General features: G+C 47.0%; 1 protein-coding gene across 1 annotated transcript in view; it reads left to right on the forward strand.

Moving 5' to 3' along the window:
* Positions 1-4,323: 4,323 nt before the first annotated feature.
* The window catches only part of DBR1 (debranching RNA lariats 1), a 31,147-nt gene continuing 11,746 nt past the window's right edge, over positions 4,324-23,724 (forward strand). The window contains exons 1-6 of the mRNA XM_039486882.1: positions 4,324-4,624; positions 6,677-6,801; positions 16,312-16,392; positions 17,168-17,253; positions 19,988-20,212; positions 21,891-21,971. Of these exons, the coding sequence (XP_039342816.1) occupies positions 4,428-4,624; positions 6,677-6,801; positions 16,312-16,392; positions 17,168-17,253; positions 19,988-20,212; positions 21,891-21,971 (795 nt within the window). The 5' untranslated portion in view covers positions 4,324-4,427. The remainder of the gene's footprint in view (positions 4,625-6,676; positions 6,802-16,311; positions 16,393-17,167; positions 17,254-19,987; positions 20,213-21,890; positions 21,972-23,724) is intronic.

Consider the following 23,724-nt stretch of genomic DNA (forward strand, 5'->3'; position numbering starts at 1 on the left):
GCTGGCAAGGGGCCAGCAGCCGGAACCGAAACCCAGCCCAAACTCAGAGCCGGACGATGCTGGGGCATAGCGCGTGGCGCACTCTCAGCTGGGGGGCTGCTGGCTGCCAGATCTTTTTTGCCGACTGGTGCAGGCGGCCGAAGCAGCAGGCAGTCAGGCAAGTGAAAGGGGCCGGCGGGAGGCGCAGTGGAGGTGTCCATGTCCCAGCCTGTCCTGCTGCCCCTCTCTCGCCACTGTGGCTGGACACCAGGGCACTGCAGGCACGTGCCCTCCCTGCGGCCCCTGGGGGAAGGGAGTGGCAGGCCAGAGGGTCTTCTGCAGGGCCGGCTCCAGCGTTTTTGCCGCCCAGAGCAGAAAAAAAAAAAAGCCGCAATTGCAATCTGCGGCAGCTCTACCACCGCCGCTTCAGTTTTCGGTGGCTGGTCCTTCCCACAGTGAGGGACCCGCTGCCGAAGAGCCGGACGTGCCCCCCATCCGTTGGTCGCTCCCCTGGTCTTCTGCTGCCGCCCCCCATTTGCCTGCAGATGCAGTGCCCCCACACAGTTGGCCCACAGCTCCCTTGGCAGAAACAGGAACAGCATGGGACAGGGACTCATCCACCATCCAGTTAACCCAGCCACAACCGGGACTGTCCCAGGCCATCCCCAAGTCCCCATCCCCCAGGGACTTCCCTCTACACCCCCCAACCTCCTGCCCTGAACCCCTCATGCCACCCAACCCTGACTCCTACACCCCCCAGGCTCCCAGCCCTGACTCCTGCACCATCCACATCCCCACCCCCTGCTCTGATCCCCCGCACCCCAACCCCTTGCTCTGAGTGCTCCCCCCCCCCACATCCCATCCCCTGAGCTCCTCCCCCCCGAGGGAGGTTGTAATAGGACAGTACCTGTAAGAAATTTAAGTTACTTTTACCCCTGCCGGAACCCCAGACCAGCAGTGGACTGAGTGGGGCCAGTGGCAGGCTGAGAGGCTCAGCCCGCTGCCGGTCTGGGGTTCTGGCCACCAGCCCCCCTGCCAGCCAGTATCCAGACTTCTAGCCCCACTCAGCCCACTGCTGGCCTGGGGTACCGGCAGCCAGCCCGGGGCTCTGCTCCTGGCCTCAGCCACTCCCTGCTGTGGCGCACATTGGAAAACTCAGCAAGGAAAAGGATCACACTAAACTGATAAGATCGGCATTTTAATTTTATTTTAAATAAGCTTCTTAAATATTTAAAAAAACTTATTTACTTTAAATACAACAATTGTTTATTTATATATACATACATATATATAGACTTATAGAGAGAGACCTTCTAAAAACATTAAAATGTATTGCTGGCACGCGAAACCTTAAATTAGAGTGAATAAATGAAGATTCAGCACAGCACTTCTGAAAGGCTGCCGACCCCTGTTGTATACAGTTAAAGTGTATCACCACAGGAAATCTGGGTAGAAAGCTCAGTATAATTCCCCCTGTTTACCAGCAAATGGAAACAGAGCTCTCCTTATCCTCAAGAGTGCCAGGCCACACGGCTTACAAGTGCAATGGTTTGAGCTCTATGTGTGCATCATAAAAAGTTAGAAGAACTGGAAAAAAATGCTCTCTGGTTCTTTTTTTTTCTCAAGGCACTTTATGATGGGAAACCCTTGTTCAAATAATTCCAAAATTGCACCATTATACCTAGCTCATATGCCCAGGTGACCCACCAATATTCAATGCAATCTGAATATACTGTGGATTTTAGAGAACATAAGAATGGCAGTAGTGGGTTAGACCAAAGGTCCATCCAGACCAGTAGCCTGTCTACCCACAGTGGCCAATGCCAGGTGCCCCAGAGGGAGTGAACCTAACAGGTAATGATCAAGTGATCTCTCTTCTGCCGTCCATCACCACACTCTGACAAACAGAGGCTAGGGACACCATTCCTTACCCATCCTGCCTAATAGCCATTAATGGACTTAACCTCCATGAATGTATCCAGTTCTCTTTAAACCCTATTATAGTCCTAGCCTTCAGAACCTCCTCAGGCAAGGAGTTCCACAAGTTGACTGTGTGCTGTGTGAAGAAAAACTTGCTTTTATTTGTTTTAAACCTGCTGTCACCAAATGAAATTAATAGGCAGCAGGTTTAAAACAAATAAAAGGAAGTTCTTCTTCACGCAGCGCACAGTCAACTTGTGGAACTCCTTACCTGAGGAGGTTGTGAAGGCTAGGACTATAACAATGTTTAAAAGGGGACTGGATAAATTCATGGTGGCTAAGTCCATAAATGGCTATTAGCCAGAATGGGTAAGAATGGTGTCCCTAGCCTCTGTTCGTCAGAGGATGGAGATGGATGGCAGGAGAATATTGCAACAGACACATAAAATAGAAACAGGAGAGAGATCACTTGATCATTGCCTGTTAGATTCACTCCCTCTGGGGCACCTGGCATTGGCCACTGTCGGTAGACAGATACTGGGCTAGATGGACCTTTGGTCTGACCCGGTACGGCCTTTCTTATGTTCTTATGTTATGTTCTTATGATCATCCAGGCCCACAATAATACATACATAATTAATTTAATACAATGGACCCCAAAGACATGTAAACTTATTCAGTAAGGTCTCTCTTGCCCCTTCCTGTGTCCAGCTGGTACATGCACTGTTCACAGCCCCACCACCTTCCTACTTTCCCATGACCCCCTAAATTTACCACTCTAGGGACACAGAGTGGCAAGGAGGAGGAAGGAGTGGGCACAGAGGTGAAGGCACAGACCACAGTATTTGTGTGCATTAACTCACAGCAGCAGGAGATATGTGTGTGGTCAGAGCAATGGGTGTGATGGAGGGAATGTTGGAAGAGCTGGAGTGGTGTCGGAGCAGTGTGTGAGGTCTATGAGCAGCTGGAAAGTATATGTGGGTTGGAGCAGCAAGGAGGGGTGTGGGGCAGGGGCGGCTCCAGGCCCCAGCACACCAAGCACGTGCTTGGAGCGGCACGCTGCGGGGGGCGCTCTGCCGGTCGGCGGGAGGGTGGCAGGCGGCTCCGGTGGACCTCCCGCAGGCGTGCCTGTGGAGGGTCCGCTGGTGCCGCGGCTCCGGTGGAGCATCCACAGCCATGCCTGCGGGAAGTCAACCGGAGCTGCGGGACCAGCGGACCCTCCGCAGGCACGTCTGCGGGAGGTCCACCAGAGCCACGGGACCGGCGAGCGGCAGAGCGCCCCCCACGGCGTGCCACTGTGCTTGGGGCAGCGAAATGGCTAGAGCCGCCCCTGGTGTGCGGGGTGTTTGAGGAATACATTGGAGAGTGGAGTGGAAAGGAGGGGATCAGAGCTGTGCAGTGAGGAATGTGCGGAGGCTTCATCTCTGTGCCAACCCCTCCTACATATTCATGTTCTCTCACTTCCCTTGGGATAGCATGTCCATTAACTTTGTGTTTCTTGGTTTTCAAAGGTTTAAATTGAGCCAGTCCAGGGCGCCATGGCAGCAGCCAGCTACATTCTGGAAGGGCACAGGGCGCCAGCCACGGAATAACTTTAACTCTGTGTTAGTAAAACATTCTGGGCATTTAATAGAGGTTAAGTTAACAGCTAATGGAGTTTTTCTTTTAGCTCAACTGAGGGAGGTCTCTGCAGAAGAACCTTAATTCTGGCATTTCCTAACTTTAGAGTGTTTGACCTTGCAACCATAACAGTCTTTTAAAGTAATATTTTATATGGAATATACTGTTTGCAAACTACATGGAAAATAGTATCAGAGGGATAGCTGTGTTAGTCTGGATCTGTAAAAGCGGCAAAGAGTTCTATGGCACCTTATAGACTAACAAATGTATTGGCGCACGAGCATTCATCCGACGAAGTGGGTATTCACTCACGAAAGCTCATGCTCCAGTATGTTTTTTAGTCTGTAAGGTGCCACAGAACTCTTTGCCTCTTTTACATGGAAAATGTAATGGATAAAAGATGCTATATAAATGTCGTGCTTCTGGAAAATGGGGATATTGCTAATGGTTATTCAGAACTTGCTGAGTCCTGTGCTAATTGAAGAAAAAGGTTGACTGTTCGGTGAACTGTGTGCATTGAGCTGGACGGTTTCTGGTAGCTTCTGCCAACAGCTCCCACAGACCATAACGCCCTTGTGGGGCGCTATTACACACATGTACACGCAATGGACACATACACACGGTGGCCATTCACGTGACTGCACACTCCCAAACCCAAAGGCACCTGCACGCAGCAAGCCCACGTGCACACAGCATGCACGTGGCCAGGCACGCACAGAGGCCGGCTTTTGCACTAAGCCCAGAGCGGCACGCGCACGCCCTGATTGTGTCCCGGGAGCGCGCAGGCCAGGCTCTGGCGCGAGCCGCAGCTCAGCCGCAGGGGAGGGGGCTGACGTGCAGGCGCGCTGGACGGCGTCCGGCGAGAGCTCGGGCGCCGGTGACGCATTAAGCACGCGCCGCGCGGCGGGATGAAGGTGGCGGTGGCCGGCTGCTGCCATGGCGAGCTGGACAAGCTTTACGAGACGCTGGAGCTGCTGCAGCGGCGCAATAACGTGCGGATCGACCTGCTGCTGTGCTGCGGGGACTTCCAGGCCGTGCGCAACGAGGCGGACCTACGCTGCATGGCCGTGTCGGCCAAGTACCGCCACATGCAGACCTTCTACCGGTGAGCGCCGGGCCTGGCCTGGCCGCTCGCGCTGGAGTCCCGCGGCCCCCGCCGCCGCCGCCAGACGCGCTACCGGGCACTTACAGCGGGGGGAGGATGCGCCCTCTGCCCAGACTCGCTGGGTAACTGGAGCTCAAACCGCCCTCCCCGCCGCCAACGGCCGCTGCCTCCAGGCCCGGGCCTCCCCCGTCTCCTCAGGGTCTCTACGCACTCCGCGTCCCTGCCGGATTCTGCAGAGATCGGGAGAAGGCGGGGTCCCCCTGAAGTGAAACGCAGCCCGAAACTGAGCGTTGTCGTTTTTATATACAACTAAATAACAGTAGCTTTGTTTTCAGTAAAAAGACCGCGGCATACGTGTGGCACCGTAAGACCTGCACAACTCATAAAGCGGCAAGGGCCATATTACTCCAAAGAAAACAGCTGATGGCTGAACCTCCCCCCCCCTGCCCCGCCGAACCTCCCCCAGCGCTGCTGAAACACCCACCCCCCAGTGCCACCCAGCCCCCCCCCCGAAATACAACCAACCCAGTGCCCCCCCCACGGAAACAAACCCTCCTTTCCCAGCCCCACCCAGCCGAAATAGTGGTATTGAACCTTGGTAATATGTTATAGCGGGCCCCTAAGGCAGTATAATTAAGGTAAAGGAAAAATGTCTTTTTGCTAGAAGTAGAATAAGATCTCTTCCCCCCTCCCCCCACTTTGTAATCAATTGCCCTGTTGCATGAATGAGGTGTGAATGAGGAAGGCCTGGAAGGGAGCACCTCTAGCCAGCTGCAACCCTTGGAGAGGGGATGGGAGCCAGACCAGATCAGTAGAACAGGTCAACCACCGACTCATAGCTCGTCTCCTAAACCCCTCCCCTGCCGCTGGCTCACTCGCTCTCTGCCACTGCCTGCCTGTTCGCCTCCTCAGCCCCGCATGGCTCACCTGCCCCCCTCCCCCGCCACTGCCCACCTGCTCGCCTCCTCAGCTCTCCTCCCCTGCTGCCAGCTCACCTGCCCCCCTGCCAATGCCCGCCCACTCACCTCCTCAGACTCCCACTCCCCTGGCTCACTTGCCCCCCTGCTTGCCTTCTCAGCTCCCTCCTCCCCTGCTTGCATACTCATCGCCTGCCACTGCCTGCCTGCTTGCCTCCTCAGCCTCCTGCTCCCCTGGCCAGTGTTGAGCTGCCAAAATCTTAACAACCGGTTCTCTCCTCATCCCACAAGAGGGTCGTGGCCCGCCCCCCTGAGACTCCTGCACCATCCAACCCCCTGCGTTTCTTGACACCTCCCACCGGGATCCCTGCCCCATCCACCCCCCTCTTCCCTGTCCCCTGACCACCCTCCGCCACCCCATCCAATCCCTCCTCTCATTCCTGATGGCCCCCCTGGGACCCCTGCCCCATCCAAACACCCCTTCTCCCTGTCCCCTAACCGCCCCTGGAACCACTGCCCCCTGCTGCCCCATCCAACCCCCCTCCCCCTTCCTGACGGCCCCCAGGACCCGTGCCCCCATTCAACCATAAGCTTTTGTGGGCAAAAACCCACTTCATCGGATGCATGGAGTGGAAAATACAGTAGGAAGATATATATATATATATATATATACACACACACACACACACAGAGAACATGATAAAACGGGTGCCATACCAACTCTAACAAGACTAATCAATTAAGGTGGGCTATTAGCAGGAGAAAAAAAACTTTTGTAGTTATCAGGATGGCCCATTTCAAACAGTTGACAAGAAGGTGCGAGTAACAGGGGAAAAATTAGCACAGGGAAATGGTTTTTACTTTGTGTAATGATCCATCCACTCCCAGTCTTTATTCAAGCCTAATTTAATGGTGTCCAGTTTGAATGAAACAGGTTGTGTGGCTGATGCTTTCTGAAGGCTACACATTGTCTGCTACTTTGGGACTGTAAAATAATGTCTATCTTTTAAAAAAAACTTAAAAATCCAACATTTTTGCATGTAGACTTGTGTAGACTTCTGCTGCTTAAGCATGTAAACATCTTGAAAAATCACTTGTGTATTGTTAAGATGTTGTTTTTCTGTTTCTGAAATAGGTATTATTCGGGAGAGAAGAAGGCTCCTGTTCTAACGATCTTTATTGGGGGTAATCATGAAGCCTCAAATCACTTGCAAGAACTGCCATATGGAGGATGGGTGGCACCAAACATATATTACCTTGGTATGGAATGTCACTTAATTCTTTAAGGTGCCACAGGATTCTTTGCTGCTTTTACTTAAATCTGTAAAAATCAAAGAATTATTGAATAAATATGGGCTTGAACTTCTAGGGGTTAAATATTGAGGTATTTTCTATAAACTCTTAGATTTCTGACTTGGTTGAGATGCATATTACTGTTTTGGATTTTGTTTTTGGAGTTCTGGATATATATTATTGGGAGAACCTCAGGAGGATTCAGTTTTGCTTCAGATGCTCAGTTGAAGATTAGCAGAATATATCAGAGGGGTAGCCGTGTTAGTCTGGTTCTGTAGAAGCAGCAAAGAATCCTGTGGCACATTATAGACTAACAGACGTTTTGCAGCATGAGCTTTCGTGGGTGAATACCCACTTCGTCGGATGCAAGTAGTGGAAATTTCCAGGGGCAGGTATATAGAAGCAAGCAAGAAGCAAGCTAGAGATAAGGAGCTTAGATCAATCAGGGAGGATGAGGCCCTGTTCTAGCAGTTGAGGTGTGAAAACCAAGGGAGGAGAAACTGGTTCTGTAGTTGGCAAGCCATTCACAGTCTTTGTTTAATCCTGAGCTGATGGTGTCAAATTTGCAGATGAACTGGAGCTCAGCAGTTTCTCTTTGAAGTCTGGTCCTAAAGTTTTTTTGCTGCAGGATAGCCACCTTAAGATCTGCTATTATGTGGCCAGGGAGGTTGAAGTGTTCTCCTACAGGTTTTTGTATATTGCCATTCCTAATGTCTGATTTGTGTCCATTTATCCTTTTCCTTAGAGACTGTGCAGTTTGTCCGATGTACATAGCAGAGGGGCATTGCTGGCATATGATGGCATATATTACATTGGTGGACGTGCAGGTGAATGAACCGGTGATGGTGTGGCTGATCTGGTTAGGTCCTGTGATGGTGTTGCTGGTGTAGATATGTGGGCAGAGTTGGCATCGAGGTTTGTTGCATGGATTGGTTCCTGAGCTAGAGTTACTATGGTGCGGTGTGCAGTTGCTGGTGAGAATATGCTTCAGGTTGGCAGGTTGTCTGTGGGCGAGGACTGGCCTGCCACCCAAGGCCTGTGAAAGTGTGGGATCATTGTCCAGGATGGGTTGTAGATCCCTGATGATGTGTTGGAGGGGTTTTAGCTGGGGACTGTATGTGATGGCCAGTGGAGTCTTGTTGGTTTCTTTCTTGGGTTTGTCTTGCAGTAGGAGGCTTCTGGGTACACGTCTGGCTCTGCTGATCTGTTTCCTTATTTCCTTGTGTGGGTACTGTAGTCTTGAGAATGCTTGGTGGAGATTTTCTAGGTGTTTGGTCTCTGTCTGCAGGGTTAGAGCAGATACGGTTGTACCTCAGTGCTTGGCTGTAGACAATGGATCTTGTGGTGTGTCCGGGATGGAAGCTGGAGGCATGAAGGTAGGCATAGCGGTCAGTAGGTTTTCGGTATAGGGTGGTGTTAATGTGACCATCACTTATTTGCACCGTGGTGTCTAGGAAGTGGACCTCCCGTGTAGATTGGTCCAGGCTGAGGTTGATGGAGGGCTGGAAGCTGTTGAAATCATGTTGGAATTTTTCCAGAGTTCCTTCCCATGGGTCCAGATGATGAAGATGTCATCAATGTAGCATAGGTAGAGAAGGGGTGTGATGGACGGGAGCTGAGGAAGCGTTGTTCCAGGTCGGCCATAAAAATATTGGCATATTGTGGGGCCATGCGGGTGCCCATAGCGGTGCCACTGATCTGGAGATATATATTGTCATTAAATTTGAAATAGTTGTGTGTGAGGATAAAGGCGCAGAGCTCAGCAACCAGTTGTGCTGTGGCATCATCAGGGATACTGTTCCTGACAGCTTGTATTCCATCAGCGTGTGGGATGTTTGTGTAGAGAGCCTCTACATCCATGGTGGCTAGGATGGTGTTTTCTGGAAGGTCACCAATGCATTGTAGTTTCCTCAGGAAAATCAGTGGTGTCACGGAGATAGCTGGGAGTGCTGGTAACATAGGGTCTGAGTAGAGAGTCTACATATCCAGACAGTCCTTCAGTGAGAGTTCCAATGCCCGAGATGATGGGGTGTCCAGGATTTCCGGGTTTGTGGATCTTGGGTAGTAGATAGAATAACACTGGTTGGGGTTCTAAGGGTATGTTGATTTGTTCCGGTGTTAGTGTAGGGAATGTCCTGAGTAGATGGTGCACTTTCTTAGTGTATTCCTCAGTGGGATCTGAGGGAAGTAGCCTGTAAAATTTGGTATTGGAGAGTTGTCTGGCGGCCTCCTTTTGGTAGTCAGACCTGTTCATGATGACAACAGCACCTCCTTTATCAGCCTCTTTGATTATAATGTCAGGATGGTTTCTGAGGCTGTGGATGGCATTGCGTTCTGCACGACTTAGGTTGTGAGGCAAGCGATGTTGTTTTTCCACAATTTCTGCCTGTGCACGTCAGCGGAAGCATTCAATGTATAGGTCCAGACTGTCATTTCGACCCTCAGGAGGAGTCCATGTGGAGTTCTTCTTCTTGTGCTGTTGGTGGGAGGGTAACTGTGTATCAGTGCGCTGTTCAGTGTTGTCCTGGAAGTATTCTTTGAGTCGGAGACGGCGAAAGTAGGCTTCCAGATCGCCGCAGAACTGTATCATGTTGGTGGGAGTGGCAGGGCAGAAAGAGAGTCCCTGAGATAGGACAGACTGTTCTTCTGGGCTTAGTGTGTGGTTGGAGTGTTCTCCTGTAGGAGAACACTTCAACCTCCCTGGCCACACAATAGCAGATCTTAAGGTGGCCATCCTGCAGCAAAAAAACTTTAGGACCAGACTTCAAAGAGAAACTGCTGAGCTCCAGTTCATCTGCAAATTTGACACCATCAGCTCAGGATTAAACAAAGACTGTGAATGGCTTGCCAACTACAGAACCAGTTTTTCCTCCCTTGGTTTTCACACCTCAACTGCTAGAACAGGGCCTTATCCTCCCTGATTGATCTAACCTCGTTATCTCTAGCTTGCTTCTTGCTCGCTTCTATATACCTGCCCCTGGAAATTTCCACTACTTGCATCCGAAGAAGTGGGTATTCACCCACGAAAGCTCATGCTGCAAAACGTCTGTTAGTCTATAAGGTGCCACAGGATTCTTTGCTGTTTCTAGCAGAATATAGTAAGATGTCTTTGTCTGGGTTATCTCGTGAGCCCGAGTTTTCGTTTTTAGTGACTTCAGTACTTCTGGGTTCTGTTTTTGGTTTCTTTCTGTATTCTACAAGTGCCAGTGTTTAAATTATGCTGAGAATTTGCCAGTTTTTCTCTTTACCCTCCACCTCACCTTTTCTATCCAACCCTTTGATTTCAAATTGGCTCTGAAATTTCCTGTTGGATGACCTGCAAATGGATGGATTGCATCAAAGAAGATGGTAAGCAGGTGGACTTCAGTGCTGCCTTGTACAGACGAAGATGGCGATGCTTGCATGACGATCTGACAAGTTGATGGGATAAGGGGTAGATGACCAACTATCATATCAAACTCTCTCTGCAACTGAATTTAATCTTCCTTCTTAATTTCTTTACTCATGCTACATTCTCTCATCTCTGCTTATCTTTCCTATTTCCCAGGACCACAGTCTGAGTATTCTGACCTATTTTCTTACTTTGTTTCTTGGTGGTGGTTTCGCTCTAATATTGCCCAAACTAGCTTCTTTATTATCCTTACTACTCCTAACACCCTTCCCTGTGCCTTGGTCACTTTTTACAATTAATGTAACCCACCTTCGTCTGGTTCCCTCACTACTGTCCTGTTTCTGTTCAAGTCTATTTCCGTTCCAGTCAGTTGGACATGCCACTGCTAATGACCTTTCTCTCCTGCTCCTATCACTAAATTGGCCTTACTGCTTTCTGGATTAAGTTTAGGTTCTTTGCTTTTATCTACAAGATCTTATTTTGCATTAGAAAAGAGACGGCTAAGGGGGATGAAACGATAAAGGTCTATAAAATCATGAATGGTGTGGTGAAAGTAAATAAAGATGTGTTATTTACACCTTTGCATCATAGAAGAATGGGAGGTCACCAATGAAATGAACAGGTAGTAGACTTAAAACAAACATAATTAAGTACTACTTCACACAATGCAGATTCAACCTGTGGAACTTATTGTGACTGGGTGGAGCCTGGGGCAGCCCTCACTGGAAATGTCAATGTCAGGTCAGGCTGCAAAAGGGAGAGCTTGCTGCCACTTCCCCTGCCCCCATTGGCCTGGAGCAGCGAACGGCGGCCAGTGGGAGATGCGATCTGCCGAACCTGCGGATGCGGCAGGTAAACAAACTGGCCGGCCAGCCAGGGTGCTTACACTGGCGAACCATGTGCCAAAGGTTGCCGATCCCTGCTCTAAAGGGTGAGAAGTATCAGGGGGTAGCTGTATTAGTCTGTATCCACAAAAACAAGGAGTCTGGTGGCACCTTAAAGACTAACAGATTTATTTGGGCATAAGATTTCGTGGGTAACAAACCTCACTACTTCACATGCATGGAGTTAAAGTTACAGATGCAGGCATTATATAATGACACATGAAGAGAAGGGAGTACCTCACAAGTGGAGAACCAGTGTTGACAGGGCCAATTCAATCAGGGTGGATGTAGTCCTCTCCCAATAATAGATGAGGAAGTGTCAATTCCAGGAGAGGCGAAGCTGTTTTTATAATGAGCCAGCCACTTCCAGTCCCTATTCAAGCCCAAATTAATGGTGTTAAATTTGCAAATGAATTTTAGTTCTGCTGTTTCTCTTTGAAGTCTGTTACTGAATTTTTTTTTGTTCAAGAATAGTTTCTTTTAAATCTGTTATAGAATGTCCAGGAAGATTGAAGTGTTCACCTGCTGGCTTTTGTATGTTACCATTCCCAATGTCTGATTTGTGTCCATTTATTCTTTTATGTAGGGACTGTCTGGTTTGGTAAATGTACATGGCAGGAGGGCATTGCTGGCACATGATGGCATATATAACATTAGTAGACATGCAGGTGAATGAGCCCTTGATGGTGTGCCTCATATGGTTGGGTCCTCTGATGGTGTCGCTAGAGTAGATATGGGGACAGAGTAGGTAATGAGGTTTGCTACAGGGATTGGTTACTGGGTTGGTGTTTTTGTGGTGTGGTGTGTAGTTGCTTCAGGTTGGGGGATTGTCTGTAAGCGAGGACTGGCCTGCCTCCCAAGGTCTGTGAGAGTAGGGATTGTTTTCCAGGATAGGTTGTAGATCGTTGGTAATGCGCTGGAGAGGTTTTAGCTGGGGGCTGTACGTGATGGCCAGTGGTGTTCTGTTGTTTTCCTTGTTGGGCCTGTCCTGTAGTAGGTGATTTCTCGGTACCCTTCTCGCTCTGTCAGTCTGTTTCCTCACTTCCCCAGGTAGGAACTGTAGTTTTAAGAATGCTTGATAAAGATCTTGTAGGTGTTTGTCTCTTTTTCTGAGGGATTGGAGCAAATTCGGTTGTATCTTAGGGCTTGGCTGTAGACAATGGATCGTGTGATGTGTCCTGGATGGAAACTGGAGGCATGTAGGTAAGTATAGTGGTCAGCAGGTTTCCGGTATAGAGTGGTGTTTATGTGACCATCACTTATTTGCACTGTAGTGTCCAGGAAGTGAATCTCTTGCATGGACTGGTCAAGGCTGGGGTTGATGGTGGGGTGGAAATTGTTGAAATCCAGGTGGAATTCTTCAAGGGCCTCCTTTCTGTGCATCCATATGATGAAGATGTCATCAATGTAGTGCAAGTAGAGGAGGGGCACTAGGGGACAAGAGCTGAGGAAGCGTTGTTCTAAGTCAGACATAAAAATATTGGCATACTGTGGGGCCATGCGAGTACCCATAGCAGTGCCACTGACTCAAAGGTATAAGTTGTCCTCAGATCTGAAATGGTTGTGGGTGAGGACAAAGTCACAAAGCTCAGCCACCAGGCATGCTGTGACCTCATCAGGGATACTGTTCCTGACAGCTTGTAGTCCAGGGGTGGGCAAACTTTTTGGCCTGAGGGCCATGTCGGGGTTGTGGGCCCTGTATGGAGGGCCTGGGTTAGAGGCACTCTTTCCCTCTGCAGCTTTCCTCACTGGTAAAATGCAGATTACCCCCACACAAGCTTAGGAACACTTCCTTCTTGGGTTTCAGTCATGTCCAGAACCACTCAGGGACAAATGAAATCTCTTCAACCATCATAGGCTGATGGGCACCTTCTGTCTGCTCCACAGACAAAGGACTTGGAAGTACATTCTGCTTCATTAGGCACACTGCTATTTGCAACAGACAAAGAATTGGAAACAGTTTTTTCTTCAACAGATAAACTATTGCTTTCTACAAACAGTGGCTCATCATACTGAGTTACTTTAAGCAAATCACTTTTACTTTGTTCAGTCTCACTTTTATAAACTTCAGTTGCCAGCAATCCATCACCCACTAGAAATCTCTCCTTTCCTTCCTCACTTAGGGCTTCACACTGACCATCAACTCTATTTTTTTCTAAATAAATGTTTTCCTGAGCTTCTTTCTGTACTTCATTTAACTCCAGATTCACTTCTGAGATATTAGACAGACATTCAGAAATTTCTTCACCATATAAACTGCTTTTCTGACCGGACAAACAGCTATTTTCCACAATCCCAAGGCTTGAGACACTGTCTTCCTTGTTATAGCATACCTGGTTAAACACATGCAACTGCTTTACAAATCTGCCTGTTACAGACAACATACAGAGGATTCACATTCATACTTTATCTGGGACTGGGTTATGACATTACCCTGATTAACATAGTTACCACATCATTATTAAACGACATACCAACATTCTTATAAACTGAACAGTCTCTATCTCCATCATTGCTGTAGAGAGGAGCTGAGATTCCAAGATAACATGGACCTGCTGTTCTTTTATTATTTTGATTTGGAGTTTAAGTCTGGCAGCATCAGTCTCAGCTTGCAGCAGATCCATTCGCCTCCTGTGAGATTTTCTCTCTCTCTCTCTCTCGCTTAGTTCTTTCCTCAGCTCGCCTGTCTCTCTCCACAGCTTCTTTTTTCAGCTGGGCCAAGGCTTGCTTCTCTTGCATTCGAAGTTCTCCCATTTCTCCCTCATGCTGAAGACGCTGACTCTCGGGGCTTGCAGTTTTGATTGTGGATCACTCATTGTGACTAACCTTAACCTTTGACACTCTCAGTTTTAAATTTCAAATTTTGAATAGCATGGGGTTCTGATCCAAAACCCAAATGATTCGGTTCTGTGTTAACTACACCAAGGTGACCTGTGGTGCCTGGGGCAGGACTCACTGGAAATGCTAAGGTCAAGGCACGCTGCAAAAGGGAGAGCAAATACCCACCAGTCTGTGAGTAACATTGAAGTTAAAATCCCCAACCAGTCACAAACTGTGCTTCTGATTCCCCACACTGGTTATCAAGAAGCAAAAAAGAAACACACAGCCACCTTTATTGCATTTCAATTCGCTGGCTCCCAGTCCACACCTAGGTCCAGTACTGTGAGAACTGTTTTCAAAAACAAAACTGCTCACATATACAAAATGTTCTTCTGACCCCCAAAGGGTCAGCCACATTACCAGGGCAGTATAAGTTTGGATCTTACCCAAAATACTACGCTGCCAGCCAATCCTTCAGTGTTTAAAACTAAAGGTTTATAATAAAGGGGAGAAAAAAACCCACTTGGCTAAACAACATCCCCTGGCAACAAAACTATAATGGGGTTCAAAAGAGAATTAGATAAGACCATGGAGGATAGGTCCACCAATGGCTGTTAGCCAAGATGGTCACTGACACAACCCCATGCTCTGGGTGTCCTTAAGTCTCTGACTGCCAAAAGCTGGGACTGGACAACAGGGGATAGATCACTTGATGATCTGTTCTGTTCTCTTAATTTCCTCTGAAGCAGTGGTCTCGAACCTTTTTACACACAAAATCACTTTTTGAATTTAAGATCAACCCAGGATCTACCCTGCCCCTTCCCCAAGGCCCTGCCCTACTGACTCCATTCCCCCCCACCCCCCATTGCTTGCTCTCCCACACCCTCACTCACTTTCACTGGGATGGGACAGGGAGTTGGGGTGCTGGAGTGGGGTAGGGCTCCAGGCTGAGCCTGTGGCAGGGGGTTGGCATGCAGGAGTGGGTGAGCGGTGCAAGCTCTAGGAGGGAGTTTGGGTGCAGGAGGGGGCTCCAGGCTGGGGCAGGGGGTTGGGGTACGGGAGGGGGTGAGGGATGCAAGCTCTGGGACGGAGTTTGGGTGCAGGCTCTGGGCTGGGGTAGGGGGTTGGGGTGCAGGAGGGATGTGAAGTGTAGGCTCTGTCTGGGAGGTGCTTACCACAGGTGGCTCCCGGTTGGCGGTGCAGTAGGGCTAAGGCAGGCTCCTGCCTGCCCTGGCCCCACGCCGCTCTCAGAAGTGGCTGGCATGTCTCTGAGGGGGGTGGGGGAGAAGGCAGCTCCATGCACTGCTGCTTCCCCCACCCACAGTGCTGACTCTGCAGCTCCCATTGGCCAGGAACTGCGGCCAATGGGAGCTGCAGGGGTGGCATGTGTGGACATCTGCTGCTCTCCCTTCTTTCTCCCCCCCCCCCACCCCCCGGGGCAGCAAGCGCCGCCCCCGCAGCTCCCATTGACCGCAGTTCCCGGCTGACAGGAGCTGCGGTGTTGGCGCTGGGAGAGGGGGCAGCATGCGGAGCCACCTGCCCCCCCAGGTCCGCAGAGACATGCCAGCTGCTTCTGGGAGTGGTTGGGGACCAGGGCAGGCAGGGAGCCTGCCTTAGATGTGCCGCGCCACCGGACTTTTAGTGGCTGGAGATCACGATTGACTGGCAGAGGCTCCAGGCTTGACTAGTCAATCGCAATCGACTGGTTGGTGACCACTTGTCTGAAGCATCTGGCACTGGCCACTGTTGGAAGACAGGATGCTGGGCTTGATGGTCTAAGTATGGCTGTTCTTATAATTCTCCCCCTCCTAAATCTCATCTCATCTTCTAAAATATTTCCTTTACTGCTCCCTTCTTTTCATCTTACTTTTTTTTTGGTCGTCTTTCATGCTCTGTGTGACTGAAAGTCTCCATGTTTGCTTCTGCCAAATATTTCTTATCCTTCAAATTTCTCTTTAAAAATCTTCAATCAGTCCTTGCTTTTCACCTTCAGTTATCCCCAAATGACTGACTTGCCTTGTGCTTTTATTTTTGTCAGTCTTAAATTGTAAGACTTAGTTTTATTTTATTTGTAAAGAATCATGAAAACGTGTGCTGCTGCTATGTGAAAGACTTCAGTTGTTTTGGGAGGTTAGAAATACAAAAATTGCTTTCTACAATAATAGGTTTTGTCTGGGATTGGAAGTAATGCAGAGGCAAGTGAACATTTTCTACAATGTAACTCATTTGAACCATAGTTCTGATTGAGTTATTTTATCTGAACCAATTCTTTTGTACCTAATGCACATTGTGTTAAAGTTGAACAGACTAGATTACAATTCCTGAAAGCTCCCTGTTTTCCTGATATGCAGAGAATTTTATTTTAATCTCTTGTCATTCTAGGTTATGCAGGCGTAGTAAAATATCGTGGTGTAAGAATTGGTGGAATTTCTGGCATTTTCAAATCTCATGATTACAAAAAAGGTAATATTTTATGTAACGTTGACTTTTTATTAACATATACATTCAGAAACATCTTGCAATTAATAAAAAGAGCATGGAATTTTAGGTGTTCTATTTATAGTGTGTGTTGGAGAACTTCTAAATTCTCCAAAGTTGCCTGTGAACAGAGTCCCACAGTTGAGTCCATGTGTTTGTGTGCAGACTCTTCAAGCTGAAAACAGCCATTGACACCAGCAAAGGTGTCTTACATCTGGAGCACCTACGCTTGCTCATAATACTTTGGCAGTCAGTTGCCAAGCATGATCAGAAAAAGAGCTTCCAGTGGATGTACAAGTCTTTGTAGCAATCATCCTAATGCTAATCATCCTAATGCTTCTTTGGCAGCATTCTTTAGTTAATAGTTTTATCTATAAAACTGAGTATGTAAGTTGGCGTTTTGTATATAAATATCAAGGGACTGACTCAACTTGAATTTCAGAGCTTCAAAGTCTCAAGGCTTTATTCCCCCACTTATGCTCTGAACACCCCAAGACAAGGCTCACTCCTTGCAATTTAATTCCCCTTGCTTCCTCTAGGAACCCATTGTTTCATGTTCTCTCTGTCTGTCTTCCTACTGTATTTTCCACTACATGCATCTGATGAAGTGGGCTGTAGCCCACGAAAGCTTATGCTCAAATAAATTTGTTAGTCTCTAAGGTGCCACAAGTACTCCTGTTCTTTTTGCGGATACAGACTAACACGGCTGCTACTCTGAAACCAATCTCTTGTGTGACCAGTTTTTCTTGGTATGTTTCAGGTCATTTTGAGTATCCTCCATACAATCAGCAGACTGTAAGAAGTGCGTACCATGTGAGGAATATTGAAGTCTTCAAACTCAAACAGGTGGGGAGAAAAGTTTTTTTTTTTTTTTTTTTTTTTTTTAAAGAGGGTAGATAATACTGTATGAGATTAGGCTAATCTAGAGATGAGCATGTTGGTGATCTGAATTTACATTATCTGTTTCCATTGACACAATCAAAGTTTGCTTCTGCTATTCGCAATAGAAGGGTAATTCTACAGGCCTTGCCACTAGTCTCTGCATTGTCTCAAGACTGCCTTCTTCAGTTGATAAAGAAACACATCACACAGGTCTCCCTCACAGCATGATGCAAATCCTTAATTACATCCTCTGCAATATCAGGAAATATTCAAGGGGACTTACACTGCACACTTAACCCATGCACGTTATTGGGAAAGCTGGAGGCTGTAGCTAAGGTTTTATTTTGGCATCTGAGGGAAACTAGTGGGTTTCAGTTGGAAACTGAAGGACAGTTTCCTGTCTAGCACTGTTAGCAGAGATGTACTGTGTTGGGATTGGGGTATAGTTAAAAGGTGTGGCATCGACTGGCCCTTTGTGTGGGAGGAGGGGAATGCTACTTAATCAGACTTAATTCCTTGCAAACAAAACTCAGGAATTTCCTGAGTATTTAATTCAGTGTGTTTTGGGAGAAGGCCTGGAAGGGGGAGCAGGGATACCTGCCTCAACTTCCCTGTGGTGTGTGAGGATATGGCAGGAGCAAAGATGTCTGTGGGTGGGGTGGAAGGAGGACCTTCATGGCTCTCTTTAGTCTCCCTCACTCCAGCACAAGGGTTACCTGTATTCTTGGGCAGGGCAACCTCTCAAGTGCCATATCTGCTCTTCCAGGCTGCCATGGTTCCTCAAATGGGAGGAGCCTCTGTTAAAGCTACAGCACTTCAGCAGATGCTAGTGAGCTCTCAGAACTGGAGCTTGTAGCTTCTCTCCCCTGCAAACCCTAGAAGTTTCTTCCTGACTAAGACAAGGTTTCAGTTTCCTGTCCATATAATATAGGGAGCAGTCAGCTTCCCTGAAGGAAATGCAGAGTTAAGGTGACACTTCCCATGTAACTTTAACTCTGCTTCCTTTGATCCCTACCCTAAGGAGTGACTGAATGAGATCGCAGTACTGTCCTTCCCTCAGCCTTTTTGTGAAGTGGGATCTCTGCAAACCAGCAGCGAATACTCCCCAGAATAGTCATGCTGCATGGAGCACAATGAGTTTGTTGGACTGTGTGAATAGGAGTGTTGCATTGGAGTTGTGCTGGGTACAGAGAATGGCATTCTTGGTTAGGGAAGGTAAGGTACTGTCATTCTCAATACCTACTGCCATCCCTTCAGAGACCATTAACGTGGTGTGGGAAGCGTCACTATAACTTTGCATTTCATAATTTTCCAGCACTTAGGGAGGTCCCCATCACTCCCCAAAAGACCTATCTCTGATCCTGGAAGGTAAAAGGAATACTTTTTCCTCTGTTCCCATTCAGAGACTGCTGGTGGCTCTGATGGGGGAGGATGGTCCCTCCTAACTTAGGAATCCGGTGGCACCTTAAAGACTAACAGATTTATTTGGGCATTTCACTCCATGCATTTGAAGAAGTGGGTTTTTTACCCATGAAAGCTTATGCCCAAATAAATCTGTTAGTCTTTAAGGTGCCACCGGATTCCTCATTGTTTTTGTGGATACAGATTAACATGGCTACCCCTCTGATACTTGGCCTCCTAACCTAATCCTCCTGTAGCCACTTGGAGGCCTGGTCTACATTTAAAACTTATATCAGCATGGCTATGTTGATCAGAGATATTAAAAAAAAAAAAAAAAACAAAAAAAAAAACCCAAACCAAAACACAACCGTAGCTATATAGCTATGCTGACAAAAGCCCCAGTGTAAACAGTTATGCAGACAGAAGAGGACTTCTGTCGGCATAGTTAATGTCCTAGGAGGTCATGTTACTATACTGACAGAACTTCTTCTTTCAGCACTAGGGGACTATACCAATGTAGTTGTGCCAACATAGGCTCTGTAGCGTAGATGTAGCCAGAATGAATGAGTGACTGCTTCTGCTGCAGCTCAGAACTTTCCCAAGTTGCAAAAGAATGAAACTGACCTACTGCAGTTTCACTGCTGCACTATGGAAAATCTCTGAGCATGGTGCTAGAAAAATCACAGGCTTGGAGATGGAAAAATTATTATGCAGTTTTAAAAGAGCTATTGAAGTGCCTTTAGGCAGGGGATAGCTAAAATACTTCCAGAAAATAGCATAGATGGGGATTGAGAGTAACACAGGGAATCTCACCCATGCTTAAGTAGCTTGCCAGCTCAGAAGATAATGTATGCCAATAGACTACAACTAACTTATGTTTGTAATAACTAGAATTAAAGTATAGTGATACTTTCTTCCAACATTTTCTATTGTGTGAATTTGCTTTGTATATAGCACTTATTATATGGCTATAATTTTAGAAATTCTTATGGCCTTATAACCGCTTGACATTTGCCTCTGAGGAGAGATATCAAAATGATACTGTGCACTAAAGGCTGGCTTACCGGTCCCCAGGAAAGCAAGAAAGTGGCACACAAACCATAGAGTTTAGAGAACGCAAGATCAAACTCAATGGCACTCTGGAAGATTGCATCCAGTAGTATAACCTCAGTGTTTAGAAAGTAAGACTGTCAGTCAAAATCCACTCTGGTCAGACAAAAAGAATCAAGTATGCTCTCCCTTCATTGGTATTCATTCAAGTGCTGTTCTTTTCCTATGTTTATTTTTTGCTTTATAGCTAAAGCATCCTATGGATATATTTATGTCACATGATTGGCCAAGAAGTATATATCACTATGGAAACAAGAAACAGCTTCTTAAAATGAAATCTTTTTTCCGCCAAGAAGTGGAAAACAATACATTGGGAAGCCCTGCTGCTTCAGAGCTTCTGCAGCACTTTCAACCCACGTATTGGTTCTCAGCACATCTTCATGTAAAATTTGCAGCTTTAATGCAACACCAGGTAACAAATAAACAAAAGCATGTCATGTGTATATATAAGGTTTCTAATCCCAGTAGCCAGATCCACACGAGCACTTCTCTCTTTGTAAAAACTTATTTGCTTTTCTTTTATAAATGTATTTTCATATTGCTTATAGAAAGAACTCCTACCTATATTAAGTAACTATTAATTCACCCTAATAATCAAAGGTTTAACATAATCTAAAGAGTCTTAACTCATGAAGACAGAGAATGTTATAACTTATTCTGCTTATAAGACATAAGATATTTTTGAAGCTATTTGTAGAACTATTACTTTGTTTTGAAAAAGTTTGGCTTAAAACGATAAATTACTCTGCCCTGATGGTCACTAAACAAGTTGAGTTGCTGAACTAGAAAATTATATTTAATTTTAAAAATAGACAGCTGGATTTTTCACTTTGTGAAGGAGATAGTCTGTAAATATAGTGAAAGGAGGGCTTAGAGCAATGCAGGGAAGATACTCGTCTCAAATAACCAGGTATTCTTTTTGATGCCTGAGATATGGCAAGGGTCAGAGCAGACAGGGAGAGTTCATGAGTAGCCCAGACAAAGCCAGAAAACCTGCTAGGTTTAAACCTGTTGATTTATTTACTAGTTTCTTGTCAACCAGAGTAATGCAAACTAGGGGTAGGTCCATACTTACCCGCCGGGTTGACGCGGAGAGTTTGACTTCTCGGAGTTCAAACTATCGCGTCTAATCTAGACGCGATAGTTCGAACTCCGAACGCGCTCCCGTCGACTCCGGAACTCCACCACCGCGAACGGCGGTGGCGGAGTCGACGGGGGAGCCGCGGAGTTCGATCCCGTGGCGTCTGGACAGGTAGGCAGTTCGAACTAAGGTAGTTCGACTTCAGCTACACTATTTGTGTAGCTGAAGTCGTGTACCTTAGTTCGCCCTCCCTTCCCCCCCCCCCCCCAGTAGTGTAGACCAGGCCTAGGAAAGTCATTGGCTACATTCTCTTTGTGCTCCTTAACAGTTGGTAAACTTCAAACAGTATAAAAATCACAAACAGTTGACGGCTCTTGTGTCTCTAGAGCTTCCTGTCTTGGCAAATCTCTTTCTCTCCCTTATGAGAATAGCCCCTTCCGAGGTTCTGAGTCTGTGGCCTAGTCTACACTAGCGATGTAAGTCAATCTGTTAGTTACATAAAACTTATGTAGCATAAGTCGATGTAATTTACGTTGACTTAACGCTATGTTGACAGGAGATGCTCTCCTGTTGACATAGCTTCTGTGTCTCATTAAAATGGATTAATTAAGTAGACAGGAGAAAGCTCTCCTGTTGACTTATTTCTTCTTCACTAGACCTGTTAAATCGATGCATCCATCACAGCAGCAGGCAGTGGGCAATTTAGTCCGTAGCGTAGACAAGGTTTGTGTGCTTGATTAAACCTGATTGCTTCAGCTGAAGGAGACTCGTGTCTCCCCCCCAGTGTTGTTGCTGTCATCTACTCCAGTTTCCTCTGACTTCAGCTCAAGCTCTCCCTCTTTGTACCACAGTCCTCCCTTTTTATCTCCAGGAACTTTAGAATATTCAGTTTTAATAGAAAATGTTTAAATTCTGCCCTGGAATCTCCATGTATAATTTGGTTATTAGAAAGGTCATATTTCAGGGAATCTTCAGCATTGCCAGTAATGGTTTCATTCCTGTTTCCTAGACAAACATTGAAGGACAGCTGCCAAAAGCAACAAAATTTTTGGCTCTGGATAAATGTCTGCCACACAGAGACTTCCTGCAGGTAAGACCACTGTAAGTGGTCATCTACTACCATTTAGTACTTTATACATCTGGGCTAGGGAGTTCACAGTTCAGCAGGAAGCTGAAGAATGATTCTTCCATCCCCAGAGAATTAAATCTCTCAGTTGCTGCTCATATATGGGAAGAGGACTTAATGGGGTAGTGGAAAATTAAGAGGATCCTCTCTTGGTCTGCACAGAGGAATAGGGGATCATAAGAATCCCTCCATATGCCCCTGTACAAACTGCCAGGACTTTGTAGCAGGATACAGGAATGAGGGGCACTGTGTATTTACTTATTACTACTATAGAGCATGAGGATGGGGGAATATGTGGAGCTTTTGCTCTGACCCCTCAACGCGCTGACCAGTGGAGCGTGTGTAGTCGTAACTTGTTGCTGGTATAGATCAGAATTAAATTACTTTTCTCTCCCACCCCTCTTCTTGAAGCAAGTAGGGGTAGTGGAGGGAATTGTGATGTATTGTGACTTAATACCTCTTTCCTGGGAAGGTGCAACAATGGACCCCACCTCACTATGGGCTGTGTCCTGGTGCCACTGTCTAGCCACATGTATTCTTCTGTCTTTGGAGGCAGTAGCTAAGTAACTGAAGGCCCCTGTAAAATGCCTGAAACGTAAGCCTAAGGGAAATAAAAATGGAAAAAGACAAGATCCTCCTTTTGAGGAAAGTGAACTTCCTGAGTCTGTCCTGGTGAGGGAGAGCCCCTAAACAGGCTTTTTTCCCCCCGCTTATTTCATGATACTGTGATCAGGTGATTGTGGGATGAGAATTTGACCAGGGTAGGGTGGAAAAGTAGCTGGTGATCCAATGCATAACCCCTTAAGGACAATTATTTGGTATGAAACTCCAGAGAAATCCTAAAAGACAATCCAATCCAGACATCTTATTGAATTCAATATCTCACAGTACCCAAAAGAGGACTTTTTCCTACTATCTGTAGTGGACTTTTTAGAATTTGTATTGCTCTAGGGCCTAAAGGCCCTACCTGGCATTGGGATTGCATTGCACTGGGCGCTGTATAAATGGAAAAGAAAATGGTCCCTGCCCCAAAATACAAGACAAACTGATACAGACAATCAACAAAATTAAGCTTGCCAGAAGTACAGTACAATTTCTTCCCAGTTTCTCCTTCACATAAGAACCCCCTCTTCTGTGTACTACTGCTAGTCAAACTTCCTCAATCCCTGCTCAGCCAGAGTATCCTCCTCCATCTCATCCTGCCCCAGTGGGAAACTTAGCCCCATTCTGGGAAAGACACACAAACAAAAAACTGACTCAAGCTGCCAAATGTCTGAAAGTGGTGGATCTCAGCCACTTCCTGAACTTGCAGTGGGGGCTGAATCCCATGCTTGTTTCTAGGGGAGGTGGAAAGTGGCTTACCTGACCCAGGCCTGCTGCACCCACAGCCCCGAATCTGCCACTGGTTCATGGACATGTCCCCTTCCTTCAGCGGGGTGAGATGCTTTAATCAAGAGGATAGTTATTCCATCTTTGGCAGAAGCTTCAGCAGTTGCTATGCAAATACTGTCACATCAACCTGTTTTACTGGGGTAATAGCAGCAGGACTGAGGTATGTCAGGGACTGGAGAATTAAGTTGGTACTGAAGAAAGTGTTCGCTGGCAGATGCATCACGAGGCACTCTGCATTAGAAGTAATTGATTAATTCTTAAAGACTTGGCTTCCTACAAACAGGGCCAAGTGGGTTTTCAGCGGTCTACAAGAGTGCCTTTTTGT

Source organism: Mauremys reevesii, linkage group 9 (genome assembly GCF_016161935.1).
Source record: "Mauremys reevesii isolate NIE-2019 linkage group 9, ASM1616193v1, whole genome shotgun sequence".
In the NCBI taxonomy this organism is placed as follows: Eukaryota; Metazoa; Chordata; order Testudines; family Geoemydidae; genus Mauremys; species Mauremys reevesii.